This window comes from Gopherus evgoodei, chromosome 7 (genome assembly GCF_007399415.2).
Source record: "Gopherus evgoodei ecotype Sinaloan lineage chromosome 7, rGopEvg1_v1.p, whole genome shotgun sequence".
In the NCBI taxonomy this organism is placed as follows: Eukaryota; Metazoa; Chordata; order Testudines; family Testudinidae; genus Gopherus; species Gopherus evgoodei.
Window position 1 is genome coordinate 55,732,046 of NC_044328.1, and position 14,843 is coordinate 55,746,888.

General features: G+C 45.3%; 1 protein-coding gene across 1 annotated transcript; it reads right to left on the minus strand.

Moving 5' to 3' along the window:
• Window positions 1–379: 379 nt before the first annotated feature.
• On the minus strand, window positions 380–2,985 carry SLC18A3 (solute carrier family 18 member A3). Its single transcript, XM_030570054.1, has one exon. The coding sequence runs from the start codon at window positions 2,517–2,519 to the stop codon at window positions 948–950; it is 1,572 nt and encodes a 523-aa protein (XP_030425914.1). The 5' UTR covers window positions 2,520–2,985; the 3' UTR covers window positions 380–947.
• Window positions 2,986–14,843: the final 11,858 nt, after the last annotated feature.

Here is a 14,843-nt window from a genome sequence, read left to right on the forward strand (position 1 = left end):
CATTTTCTTTACCATAAATCTACCCCCGGAAAATGCAAAATTCGGAAGCATTTGAGTATTTAAAGTCTTTATTGGAAAAGTGCTGTTTAAACAAAACAAAACGAACAAAAAATACCTTATACCTTATCCCAATACCTTAATACCAAGACACGGTACGCAGAGATGTTTGATGCCGCATTTGCAATTCAGTACACTTTTTCTGTCGGAACATTTTTACATAGAATTCAAAGATTGACAGAGATTCCACCCCAGCGTTTTATCTTTATTGAATCGGTTTTAAGAAATTAACGAGGTTGATGTTATACGGAACTTCTTGACATTTCTTAGAGTAATATCCTTGCTCTCAAAACAATGAAACAAAGACCATGGTCCCCTCAAACTTCATTTATTCAGATCATATTATCCTTGTAGATTTGGACTTACACATTATACAGTATATTGCACATACCCAGGTAGCAGCACAACAGAAAAAAAGATTACAGCGCTTCAGCAGATTCCCAAAGAAGAAATAATACGATGTGATTTTTGTTGATGTTAAATATGAAACCAAGTGAAAGTGTCAGTACATATATACAAGCTTTAGTAAATTTAAGTCCCTGAATATGCAATCTGAATTTTATTACAGACTTCCTTAATACAGAGATATACAGTATGCCACACAGAGTTTCAACTCGAGAAAACTTTTGCACAAGAGACCCCAGCTAAAAGTTTTTGGAAGGACCACCACAAATTTATGTAAATACATCATTCAATTAGTCTTCTTCCTGATTTTCCCCTGCCAGTGTCTAAGGAAACACCGACTTACAACAAGTCGAGAAGAAGACGAAAGCCATTACAGCATGACAACGGTTAAATTGTATATAGTGCACATTGGTACATAAACAGATGGCAATAATGTTTTCACCCCCCCCCCCATTTTAACCTTTGTTCTGCCAGCTCCGTGTAGCCTAACTGTATTCATAGTCTGAAGAGTCCTCCTCCGAGGCCCCTGTCAGGTCTCTGTGATAAGAGTCCACGCTATTTCCTCCCATCTCCCCTGCTGAATGGGGGGTTTTCCCCTTGCCTTTGCGCTCCTGCATTTTGATGGTGTCATAGAGCCCTTTGGGTCCTTCCTCCAGCAGGATGTTCCTCTCGGAATGAGAGGCTTTCATTTGGCAGACGTTTCTGAGGAGCAGGAGGACTGGGGCGTAAAGCATGTTGGCAAGCCCCATGCCCAGGTTCAGCTGCACAAAGCCTAGAGAGTGCACGATCTGGCTGGCGACTATGGGCCCCAGGGCATACGCCACGCAGTAGGAAATATCCGCTATGGCATAGACGCTGCCGTAGACGGACACGTGGCGCACGTCCACGAGGAAGGCAAGCGTGGGCAAAAGGGCCGTGTCCACCAGGGCGATCCCGAAGCAAATACCGCACAGCGGGACGATGAGCTGCCCGAAGTTCCGGCAGGCGGGCACCGTGCACGAGCTGGCCCCGATGATCACCATGCCCAGGGCCCCATAGAACCACTGCAGGTGCGGGTACTTGGCGGCCAGTTTGACGGTGAGGTAGACGCCCAGCACATGGGGGAAGAAGGCGGGCAGCCACGTGACCCCCATCTCCCACTCGGAGGCGCCCATGTTCTTCTTCATCCACGTGGCGATGGTGGGCTCCAGGAAGGCCAGGGGGATGTTGCACGTGGTGAGGGCGCCAGCCACCACGGCGATGTAGGGGTCGATCATGAGCCTGTGGATGGGGGTGCCCACGAGCATGTTCTCCCGAGCCCGGTTGCCGAAGGGCTTGATGACGGTGAGCAGTAGCAGGCAGTCCAGCAGGCAGACGCTGGCCAGCACCAGGAAGGGCACCCGCCTGCCGGCGAACTGGTAGAGGACGCCGCCGTAAGGGGGCGCCACCAGGCTGCCGAAGGAGATGAAGGCCAGGGCGACGCCTAGGGCCCGGCTGCGCTCCGACTCCTCGGTGTACTTGTCGGCGATCATGGCGATGCCGGAGGTGTCGGCGAAGGCCGAGCCCAGCCCCTGCAGGCTGCGGGCGGCGAAGAGGGTGGCGTAGTTCTCGGCCAGGGCGAAGATGATGGTGGAGAGGAACATGACGGTGAGGCCGATCAGCAACGGGATGTCGTAGCCCACGCGGTCGATGAAGGTGCCGCTCAGCGGGTTCACCAGCAGCTGCAGGATGGCCTTGGAGGCGAAGAGCACCCCGATCTTGATGTCCTCGTTTTCGGGGGGGTACCCAGGCCCCAGCACAGCCTTGGTCCAGCTGGCGTTGGCCGCCTTGGCGTTGGCCCCGCTGGCGTTGCTCTCCTGGGCCTCCCACATGGTGAGGTAGCTCGGCATGATGGGTACGATCACCATGTAGAGCATGTTATCCAGGAAGAGGGCCACGCACACGATGACCAGGATCAGCCGCCGCTGCCGCTGCACGTCCTGCATGGCTGTGCCCAGCTGCTTGGTCTTCTCGCCCATGGCATCGGACAGCTTCTCCACGGCGGACTTGGCCAGTCCGGCTCCCCCTTCGGTCGCCATCCTCCGATCCGGGGGACACCCCTTCCTGCGCCCGGCAACACAGCTGCTGCCCTCCTCAAACTTCAGCCTCTCCGCTCCGCGGATGCTTCGCTATCTGTGCATAGGGGGCGCTGGGGGAGAATCACTCTGAGGACAGAGAAGGCTGAAGCTCCGGTCCTTTCCGCCACACACCCCTCCTCCGGCCTTTCCCTCTTGCTGCCTTCTTCCTTGGCGACACGGCTCCTTCCAGACACACCTCCTCGCTCCAGTCCTGCCCTCCTTCCTCCCGCCCCGGCTCTGCTGTGCCCTGCGCTCTTGCTCGTCTGCTGCTCACATGCCCGGACGCCTTTCACGTCTCCAGTGAAGCCGGCAGGGCGGCTCACACTGTGGCGCGGGGTCCGGACGCGCGCTGGCAGCTGCTTCCCCTTTGCCTCGTCACCCCTTGGCGGAGCAGCTCACTCCGCTTGGCTTTGCCCGTAGCTCACTCCCCGTCTGCAGCGACCATCCCTGCCAAGGCTGCGAGGCCAGCAGTAATAACGCCCCCAGCTCAGAAGGCCTGGGAGAGCCGGGCGCCTCCCGGTGTCAGCCCCATCGCTCGCGAGCCAGCCCGTGGCAGCTCTGCCCTCAGCCCAGCGCAGGCATGCCGGCTTTGGGGGCCACTGGCGCAAATTGACTTGCATGCTTCTCCAGTCTTACTCTTATTTTTTTTTCTTCCCCCCAAATAATCCCGTTCCCCCTCCCCAGCCAGGGCTCTGACGCACAGTCCGCTTTGGCCCCCAAGTGGTTACTTTGCCGGCTGCGTCTCTTTATGCTAATATCACACATGGAGGAGCCGTAGCCAATTACTGAGCAGAGAGCCGTTCGCAGAGCGCAACCCCTCGGAATGGAGCGTTCCCGGTTCACGGACTAGCACACTGCCCCCGAGACAGGAGGCAGCACTGCGCGGCTCCGCCCTGAAGCGGAGGAAGCCACAGAATCCGCAAGCAGGTTTTGGGGACAGGACCTTGCAAGATGCAGCAGTAGCCCAGTTGTAAAACGAACCAGATCTAGCAGCAGGGCCATGTAAAGTGTAAGCGAGTGTGGCTAAATCTGATCCTTCATTCACTGAGCTCCGCGAGCTAGACATGTCTCGGGGCACTTCTTGGGCAATTAAAATGAAGGATTCCGTTAGTTTTTCCAAACGCGAAGAAAGAGGAGTTACCAGCCTCCTTCCCCACAGTTATGTAGGTAGGTCCAGATCCTCAAGGGAGAACAACAAACAGGGCACAGCCCTTATGGAGAGGAGCAGACTTTGTTTTATCTCCCTTTTTGTCCGTCCCCATAGAGACCAGCGGAGACTTTCAAAGCGCGCACGCTAAAATCCCCAAGCCCAATCGCGAACATCTGGGCAGAGCTGGGGGGCTGGGCTGACATGTTCCCTTTGCTTGAGGAGTCTGGCATTTTGCTATCTAAATATGCCCATTTCTAAATAATTTCTCTGACAGGGTTCTCTGTGCTTGAGGTACAGGAGAAGGAAGAAGCAGAACTTAAGACCTCACTGATCCTGTCCCTAAAAATGTCAGCAGGCTTTCTCCAAACAGGGCTTACGATTGTTCATGGAGTTTTAATTAGTGCTGCTTCCCCAGAGGGGCGGGAGGTGAAATGCTCATATGGCCAGACTGAAACTGCCTTTGCTTAGGAGAGATGCTCTCGGCACGGTGCTAGGTAGCAGGGGATTACCTCTTTGGCCCCTGTGCTGTGTCATCTGTAAAACGATTTTCCGCTCAGCTTTGTGCCGACTGTCAGATCGCTACGACTTTTGTCGTCATTTTCCGGAAGAATTAACTTGCTGTCTTAGGCGCCACATGTTGGTGTAAATTACGACAGGAGAGGGCATTGCGATTGAGAATTGGCACATTCACACAGTTTCTACACCCTCACACACACACCCAACAACATACCTAAGGAGCTCGTCTTGACTCTGCCTTTTCAAATGGGAGCGAATGATACCCCTGCAATGCTTCATGCAGGCTCTGCCTTCTCTTGATACTCTTTTTAGTATAAGCGAGAATGGCTAAATTTGGTTATAAATTAATCATACGCGATACGTCCCCACCCCCTAGTTAGGTACAGAAATTTTGGAGGCAATTTTTTTTGAACAATTTATGCCATGTTTTGTAAATCCCTCGCCGCTAGTTCTTATTAGATTGTCCTTTGTCTGAGCAATTTAGTTTTGCTGAAATGGAAAACAGAGAAATACTCTACATTCAGATAACAACTACATTAAAAATCTGTTTCAGATTTCATTAAATCTGGCCTGAATAATAGGAGAGAATTACTGAAAAAGCTCTTGACCCTGCAACCCTTAAAACAGGAGCCCACCCATGAAAGGGACACTGTCAGGGATAGTTTGAGTTTAGATTTTAATAACAAAACGTTTTAGAAAGTTAATGCCAAGAAAAACAATTTCATTACTATTTTAAAATTCAGAGAAAAGTTAGTTTGGATTTTAAACATTCTCCTTCAGTGTTTACAGCATAAACACTGCAGCCTTGTGCTAATTTAGAAGACAGGGAAGCAAAATGGACTCAAAAGCAATATGAAACTGACTAGTCTGTTTTCACTGCCAAAAATGAAGGAAATGCAAAAAGTAAACCAGCAGACTAAACGAGGAAAATACATTAGATGTGTACATTAGATGTGTTTCCTGCATTTTTAATTAGTGAAGTAGAGGTACTAAGGCTGCAAAGTCTTTTTGAATGCTGTATATAGCACATTATCAGTTTGATAAATACCCAGAAGAATGAAATTTATTCAAATATATGGATTTCAGACAAAGTTTTAAAACAAATACAATCAGAATTACTACTTCAACTATACACTCCTTCTAGCAGAGATCTTCCTCCCCATTGTGCCCTGTGGAGCTGAGAGCATACAGTAAATAAATAAACAAACATTCCATATAGCAGAATTATGTGTTGACTAATTCAAGGAGATAGTTCTGCAAATGCTGTTTAAAATAATCAGACCTCTCAACTGAATGAAAAATGGTTTCTTCATTGATATGGAGTGCAAGGCTCCTTCATTTGCTTGCATTGCACTCTGCTGGGCTTCTGAGGCCAAAGAGAAAGTCATTCATTCTGTCAGTTGCTGTGTCTTGCACTATTCAAACAAAACAGTCTAGATGACCAGAAAGACAAGAAAGATGAGTGCCTGCATAGAGAGAGAGAGGTATACACATGCAATTGTGCATATACAGAAATGGAGAAGCAAAATAAATGTAAAATGATACCCTTTCACTGTTGTTATTTATTATTTTATTTTATTTTATCCAGTAAACACTAACATTAGGGATAAAGATCCCAAACAGAGACCCTGAGGATGATGTAACATTAGTCAAAATGACTATTTTCAAAATGAAAAGAAAGCAGCCAGGAGGAAAATTAGTTGCTACTAAGTTACTTAAAGGCCATTGCAGTTACTCCTGGATGCACAGTCCAGGTCAGTTGTTCCCCTTGGAAACCCTGCTCTTTGGACAAAGAAATTAGACTGGAGCTTCCACAGAAATACCCAAGGGGATCAGGCTGAGGAGGATGATTTTAAGAATGTATAAAAGCATAACTGGGGTGGGGGAGGGAGAGAAGAGAAATGAATCTAAGGATAAGAATACAAATGCTGAAGGACATTCTCCCTACTTGTGATGGATGTCACGTTTACACCAAGTGGTAATGGGTTGTGTGTGTGGTGGGGATTTGATTCTGGATTATTGCTGTACTGTAGTCAAGAGTATTGGAATCTTGGCTCTTGCCTGATGATGCACTTTATTTGATTAAAGGTTCCTTTTTAATCAAAGATATGGCCATTTCCCGTCTCTAAAATGGAATCTGGCTGGGGAAATACAGAGACTGGTTCTCTTGTCTCAAGGGAGCTGATATCTCATTTATTACCATCAAGGGTAAGCTGAATTATACTTGTAAAATGTCACGTAATAAATTTAGCCTTCTTAGTAAATCAAATCAGTTGATTCATTTATCTACAACAGATGCGTCATAGCTACGTGAACTTCATTGACTAGACAGAACTAATAGGCAGAGTATTTACCTTCAAACATGATCAGAATTGATGGAGCTACGGTGAAATGAAGTAAAAAGCAGCTTCACAAGGTCAGTTTAGAAACTAATAATACACTATAAATAGAACTCTAAGGTAAAGTGAGGTGAAACCCCCTTTGTCCCTAGGTTCTGTTCTTCCCAAAGCCCAAAAGACACTAGTGTGCACACTCACTTTGAGTTAAAGGGGAAAATGCTGAGGAGCAGATGTCCTTCACTTGTCCTACATTGCAGTACATTAGCTCTTTGGAAAACTACCATGGATATCAAGAGAAGAAGATTCTATATTTGTAAAGGGAATGAAATGGTATGGGCTAGGATTAGTTACCTCCTTTGTTCTAAAGGTTGTAGATGAAGGGAAGGGAAGCCTGTAATGAGTTAAATGGCAAACTGACATTGAAGGAACTTGGAAAAAGACTGCTGTTGTTGAAGAGTCTTTATATTCGTTTTATCATAGTTTTATTCATCGCCATCCACCTTGGCACTTACATAAGGTGTAAGAATCAGGAAAACACTGGATTTTTCATCACCTATATTTTCTGTGTCTAATGAGCTTTCCAGCCCTCATAGCCTTCAGATCTCCTGGGCTTTTCAGTTTCCAGATACTAGTAATTAGAAAATTGTATCTACCTCACTGACGCACTTTTTAGGATAGACCGATCCAAAATCTGTAAGACAAAATGTTGTGATTTTTAAAAAATCAGAACAATTAGTGGAAGTGATGTTTAGGATAATCAGATTTCCAGAGAGAAGAGAATTTAACACATTCATATAGATAAACACACAAAAGGCTAGAATACAAGTTGGATTTGATTATGACCAGGAGTGACTTGTGGCAGAACCTACAGGTTTGTAACACTTCAGTAAGAAGTGAAAATCCTTAGGAATGTCTGAAAATGAAAAATTTCAATCTACATATTCTAATAGGAAAACAGAGGCAATGACCTTGCAAAATCTGCACTCACCTCACTGAATTACTAGTGACTCAAAGAAAACACTTGTGCTTTAAATTAAGAGTTGCTTTAATGGTAATATTAGTGCCATTTTATAAATAGATAAATTACTTTTGATTAGACAGTATTGTAAAGAATGGATCTGAGGTAGTTATAAGGTGTTTAGAAATCTGCACAACAGAAAAACTTCTTGGTATAAAGAGACTAAAAACAATGACTCAGAAAGTTGAGCCACTTCACAGCTTCAAAAAACTAATCCCCTTAATAGCCTTAGTACTTAATGTTTGTAATAAAGAGCTCATCCTCTTAAGGACTTGGCAATACATTTTGGCACCCATCACAGAGCAAATTATGTGTTTCCTTTTCTAGATAATTTTTCACCAAGATTTTTGTGTCTATTTCTCTCAGATAAAGAAACCTCACCTATTTAGACAAATACTGTATTATTTGTTTAGACAGGACAGGGAGAAAAGGGAGGAGAGTTGAAGTTAATTTTTAAGTAAACTCAGTTTCAAGTATCCCTTTGTATGATAAACACTGGAAGTAAAAATAGAAGGATGTATATCATTTTTATATGCAGAATTTAAGAGTAAATGCAAATATTTTGCATCAGCCAATAATATTTTTTCCCCTGCATCATTGATATACCTAAAGTGTCATCCTGATCCCATTCAAGTCAATAGGAGTTTTGCCTTTGACTTAATCAGAGTAATCATTTTATACTCATCTTTTGGAATGCATCCTTGGACTGGTAACTTTAATTCCCTGATAATGTTCAGGCAAAATACAGTGGAAATCAAAGAGGTAGGCTTTACACTATAGCATATTTACTATTTACTGCATAAAACCAGTGTTTAAATTGTATTGTTTCTCTCTGTAAATATTGTTACTGCTTAGTTGTTGACAGTAGTAAATCTTCAATTTGTTTATACTGTGTACTTCATATATTTTGAAAACTGTTGTCATACTTCCTGAATTTTTTGCAAATAGTGTTTTGAGAGAGAGTAAAACAGGTGACAAACAGGCAATCAGAAACTCCTGGTTTATAAATTATGGTATAAGTTTGTATTAGTTTAGTGACTGTTGATGTTCTTGTTAATACTTGTGGGTAATACAATCACAGAGTTGAAATGGGAAGAGAGCGATTAGATTGTTACTCGTCTCCTGCAATGGTAAGGTTATTCTCTACAATATATTCTTGAATATTTTGTTCACCTTAGTTTAAACAGTTCAAGCTACTGGGCTTGCACCACTTCTGGGAGAAAACTCCACAGTTTAATAGGGCCCACTGCTTGAATATTCTCCTGATATTCGACCTTAAACTTCCTTTGCTCAGTTTTATCCCATTAAACATAGTTCTGTTCCCTTGGATCACATTAAACAATTTCATTCCCTTCCTGGGTTTTTACATCCTTCAAATACTTATTCTGTCAATCACAAACCACGCCTTTTACACCACTGGCATACCCATTGATTGATCTCTTGTAGCAGTCTTCTCTTTCCTTGAGCTACACATGGCATCAGCAAGATCTCAAGGACAGCGGTGGCTCCAGGCCCCAGCACGCCAAGCGTGTGCTTGGGTCGGCATGCCGTGGGGGGCGCTCTGCCTGTCGCCGGAAGGGCGGCAGGCAGGGCTCCGGTGGACCTCCCACAGGCATGCCTGTGGAGGGTCCGCTGGTCCCGGGGCTATGGTGGAACCATGGGACTAGTGGACCCTCCACAGGCACACCTGCGGGAGCTCCACTGGAGCCGCGGGACCGGCGACCGGCAGAGCGCCCCCCATGGCATGCTGCCATGTTTGGGGCGGCAAAATGGCTAGAGCCGCCCCTGCTCAAGGAGATCATCTGCTCATTCCCACCATCAGGTCTCTTTCTAGGCCCCACGGTCATCCTTATTCTATCAAATCTCCCTTCACTTCACTGACAAAACTTGTCAAAGAGATTCCCCAACCATCTCTAAAAACATCAACCTCACCAAGTCCTCTTTTCTCAGCCATTCAATGCTAAAAATACAGAATCTATCCTCAAGAATAATTTGTGCAAGAACTCATCTGTCATCCGATTAAGATAACAGAAAACACTTCTGACATTTCAAGAATACACGTGTGCATGTTTGTGTAGAAGATACATATCTAAGTTCTTTAGCTTTGAGAGGCCAAGTGAACTGAGAAAGCCACAGAATGCTGAGGAAACAGAGTTCTAATAGAAGAAATTTAATCTGGAGTAGGAGTAAGAGGCCAGCAGCTAAACAGGAGCTGAGTGAGCAGGAAGACTGGCAATGTTTTGATGGTGTGATGATTTGGGGACCCTGTCTATGCACAGCTTATGAATTCTGTTAGATGTTGGGTCTTTTTATATGTATCTGTGTCAGACTGCAGACTCCATTTTGAACATGGAGCCTTTGAGCCTTTGAGAGGTCTCTATGTTGAACTGGAATTCCAAGGGGCAGTGACACAGGGCTAATACTAGAGGGTTATTAAATCAGAATGGTTCTCTATTCAAATAAAAGCCTCCTAGACAAAAGACCAGCTCCTGCCCAGCACTGGGAGAGGTTGCCCAGCAGGGAAGTCACTTGTTGAAGTAGGGGTCTGAGGTCACTTGTTGAGGCTGATCAGGAGGTCCCATAACAGAGGAGATTGGAAGATTATAAAAGAGCAGAAGCTGCCCTGCTTTGGGTCTTTGGCCATTTTCACCAGCTCAATCAGAGGAAAGCTGCTCAAGAGCATGATGAGGCAGGGAAAACCTGCCCACCTGAACACAGATGGACTCTCAAGGGAAGGGTGACTTTCAAGGGGGGAGTGTGGTATTGTTTTCTATATTACTGGTGTGTGTGCAATGAGGTAACGGGGATAGGGTGGGGCTCTGATTGGCTGGGTGTTCATTCTGGGGAGCATCCAAGAACTGTCATGAAGGCTTGGTGGAGACTGCATTGGTTCTGGGCCTAGGCAATTGGACTGAGGGGTCCCCCCTGCTAAGAAGGGTGTCAAACACGAAGCCTGCATTTGGAATGCATCCCTAGTGGCCCAAAAGCAGAGAGACAGCATCTAAACTCTGCGCAGCCCTCGCAAGGGAAGGGCACATGGGATTAAACATTTGGATCCCCTCATAGCAATCTGTTGAGTATCCAGGAGGTGGAGTGCAACTGGATCTGACAGATTTTATTGGAAAAACTGTGTGACTGGGAAGACTACAAATGCTTTGATGACATTGTTTCTAACTCTCATCTCTGTTGAACACTCAGCTTTGTTCACCTCTTAGTACTGTACTCCCACTCGGATTAAATTTCTTCTTATTAGGACTCTTTCTTCCTCCTACAGTGCCTTTCTCAGTTCACTTGGCCTCTCAAAGAACACACACACACACACACACACTCACTCACTCACTCTGGAAATGTCAGGAGTGTTTTATATTTACAAATTGTATTTAGCATCTTGACAATCCGCTTTGCTGGCATTTTACCTGAATTTTTTCAATATGCTAGGTATTGTCACCATGCTTTCTGCATAAGAAGAGTATCTAGAAGAAGCTATCCAGAATGTCACATTAGGTAATCTGTAAAGTGAGAGAACAATTCTGATATGAATTGCTTGTCCTTCCAAACTGAAAGGCAAATGTCCTGGAAAGGAAAATGAACAGCTTCTCCCTCCTCCATGTAACAACCTGTTATGTACTTGAAAACTGTTATCACGTTGTCACTGTGCCTCCATGGGTCACAGCTGAGAATACCAAATTCAGGACAAACTGCTGAGAAATAGGGCAGAAACAGGCCAAAACTGGTGGTTATTCTTCCATGAGATATACCAAACCAGCACCAAAAGTGAACTTCTGTTCTGTCTCACCACACTGGCTAACAAGAAGTCAGAAATGCAGCCTGCTTAGGTATTCCAGTCCTGGACTGAACACTCAGATGCTAGACTTAATGAAGAGTTGTTATTTAAAGCCAATTTAATCAAACAAAAGGACCAGCCATGTACCCAGGTCAATATATAAGTCAGATCTTACCCAATAATCATGCTGTTGCCAGTCCTTTAGTATCAAAAATCTAAAGGTTTATTTATAAAAGAAAGACACAAAAATGAGAGTTAAAATTGGCTAAAGGAATCAAATACATACAAAAATTGGAAAATTCTTGGACCAGGCTTGTAGCAGTGATGGAATAAACTACTGGCTTGTTAAGTCTCTCGTTGCTTCCAAATCATTGGAAGGTCCTCGGTCGCTTGGTTAGAATGCGCCCCGTAGTACAAGTTTATAGGCATCTCCCATGGGCCATTATGAGTTAAGTGTTTCTTGGGCAATTTAACATGAATAGTCCCTTCAGGATGTGCAGGCTAAATACCTTGTGGGTATTACCAGATGAGAAAACATTTGAAATACAGGTACATAATTAATATTCATAACTACAGATAAAAAAATGGCACTGTATACCAAGAGCATAATCATATTCAGCAAATCATACCTCTTCCATAGACCTCTTACGTCACACTTTGTACAAGATTTTTTGTAATTATATAACAGTGGTACCAACAACAAGCTACATGATCATATTTTAATCAGATAACGTCACACATGTCCCCTTTCAGTCTTCTCTTCTGCAGACTAAACAAACCCAATTTTTTCAATCTTCCCTCACAGGTTATGTTTTCTAGACCTTTCATCATTTTTGTTGTTCTTCTGTCTCCAATTTGTCCACATCTTTCCTGAAATGTGGTGGCCAGAACTGGACACTGTATTCCGGTTGAGGCCTAATCAGCACGGAGTAGAACATAAGAATTACATCTTGTGTCTTGCTTACAACACCCCTGCTATTACATCCCAGAATGTTTGCTTTTTTTTGCACTAGTGTTACACTGTTGACTCATATTTAGCCTGTGATCCACTATGACATCCAGATCCCTTTTTTCAGAACTCCTTCCTAGGCAGTCATTTCCCATTTTGTATGTGTGCAACTGATGGTTCCTTTCTATGTAGAGTACTTTACATTTGTCATTGAATTTCATCCTATTTACTTCAGACCATTTCTCCAGTTTGTCCAGATCATTTTTTGCCAAGAAAGCGTCTCACACGGTGATTTTTATAATGCTCTACTAGAAAATTCCAGTTAAAATCACAATTATGAATAAAACATAAATAGATGGGCCCTGATGTCCCTGGGATAAACATAACAGTGTCGTCTTCCACCTTTAGAGTGACAAAAATGCTTTCCTTTATGACTCATTGGTCAAAAATGCAAGGTAAAACTAGATCATCAAGAAATAATTATACAAATCCCCAAACATATGCATACTTGTGTGCAGGGCTGACTCCAGGCACCAGCTCAGCAAGCAGGTACTTGGGGCGGCCAACAGAGAGGGGTGGCATGTCCGGCTCTTCAGCAGCGGGTCCCTCAGTCCCTCTCAGAGCGAAGGACTTGCTGCCGAATTGCCGCCGAAGAATGAAGAGGCAGTGGTAGAGCTGCCACAGATTGCAATCATGGTTTTTTTCTTTTTTTTTTTGCTCGCTGCTTGGGGTGGCAAAAACCCTGGAGCCGACTCTGCTCAGGAACAACCCAGGAGCAGCCCAAAGCAACTAGGGATTACCAGGGAATTAGGACCTAAAAGTTTTTAAATATAATAAAATGTCTGTGGGGACCCTGATTGCAGGTCTGTACTTAAGCAGATTCAACCTCTGTGTCATTCCAAGACAAAATAACCTGTGCAACCTTGAGAGTATTACAAGTTACACACAACACTAAGATACAGGAAAGGCTGATAGCGTGTATCAGTAATTTAGAGTAAACGATATTAGAAGGAATTTGTAATTACCCCAAAAGAAAGCATTGGAAACCAGGAAACTGACAGTTAAGGTGAAACTAAAAAGGAATACAAGGCACTAGGACATTTCCTGACATTTTGGATTTCATTGGGTGTGATTTTCAAAACTTAAGATGTTAGATAAATACAGACAGACAGACTGTCAAGGCTGATTTCCCACTCTGGCACTCTCTCTCTCTCCCGGGGGTCTCTCCCGGAGTCAGGGTCACCGTTCGCTGACGGAAAAGGTGCCTGGAGGTTGCGGGGAGTCTCGCTTGCTCAAGTGGAGATGACCCCGTCTAAGGCAGAGTGGCACCTGCCAACATTCCCCGATCCGGCGGGGTCTGTCCACCAGCTACCTCGTCCCTGGAGCACAGAGTCTCACCTCTGCCCACACGGAGGGAGCCCTCATTGCTCAGTGTATAACAGGGGGCTTGCATAGCCTCCTGTACAACACGAGCAAGAGCCTATTGTCCAGCAAGTATAAATGGGAGTGGTTCCCCCCGGGCTCTGTCTGTGGGTCCAGAAGCACGGGAGGGCGCCATCCTTCACTCCCAGGCTGGGGTGGCCGCATGGCCAGAGTCAGACTGCTGTCTAGCCCTGTCTCCATGGGGGACAGGACAGAGAGAGAGGGGCACGCACCAAAGTTCCTCACCTATCATATAGGAGCACAGGTCCCAGGGACTCTTGCCCTCGATTTTAAAATTTAACTTTTTTTTTTACTTTTTTTTCTCTTTTTTTGTGTGTTTTCTCTTAATATTTATATATTTTTACCTTTTTATTATATTTTACTTGTATGTCCTGTTTTATTTTATTGTCATTTATATATACAGGTCTGCCACAACTTATGCACATTTAACATGGCAATTTCAGATTTAGGCTGTATGCAGGAGTCCAGTGGGGTCATGGCCTCAACCGGAAGAGGCGTGGCCTCAATATTTAAAGGCCCTGGGGCTCCAGGTGTGGCTGGGAGTTGCCAGGGCCTTTAAATCACCCAGGGGGCTCCCAGCTGCAGAGGTGGCTGTGGTAGCCCCTGGGGCGAACTAAAGGGCCCCGAGGCTCCAGCCACTGTGGCGCTGTGGGCCCTTTAAATGCTGGCCCCCAGCCTGGCTGCAAAAGCTGGGGACAAGATTTAAAGGGCTCCTTCAGGCTCCCTGCCGCAGAGCCCTTTAAATTGCCATCCCCAGCCTGGCCGCCGAAGCTGGTCTCCTCCAAGTTCCCCGCTACCTGGCCTGGCTGCTGTGGCAGGCCAGAATTTAAAGGGCTCCACTGGGCTTCCCGCCATGGCGGGGAGCTTGGAGGAGCCCTCTAATAATACCGTCCCCAGATTTAAAAGTAGCCAACAACAACAAATCAAAAACAGACTTCAAAGAGAAACTGCAGAGCTACAGTTCAATTGCAAACTTAACACCATTAGGGCTTGAATAGGGACTGGGAGTGGCTGGCTCACTACAAAAGCAATTTTCCCTCTCTTGATATTGACACCTCTTCATCAATTATTGGGAGTTGACCACAT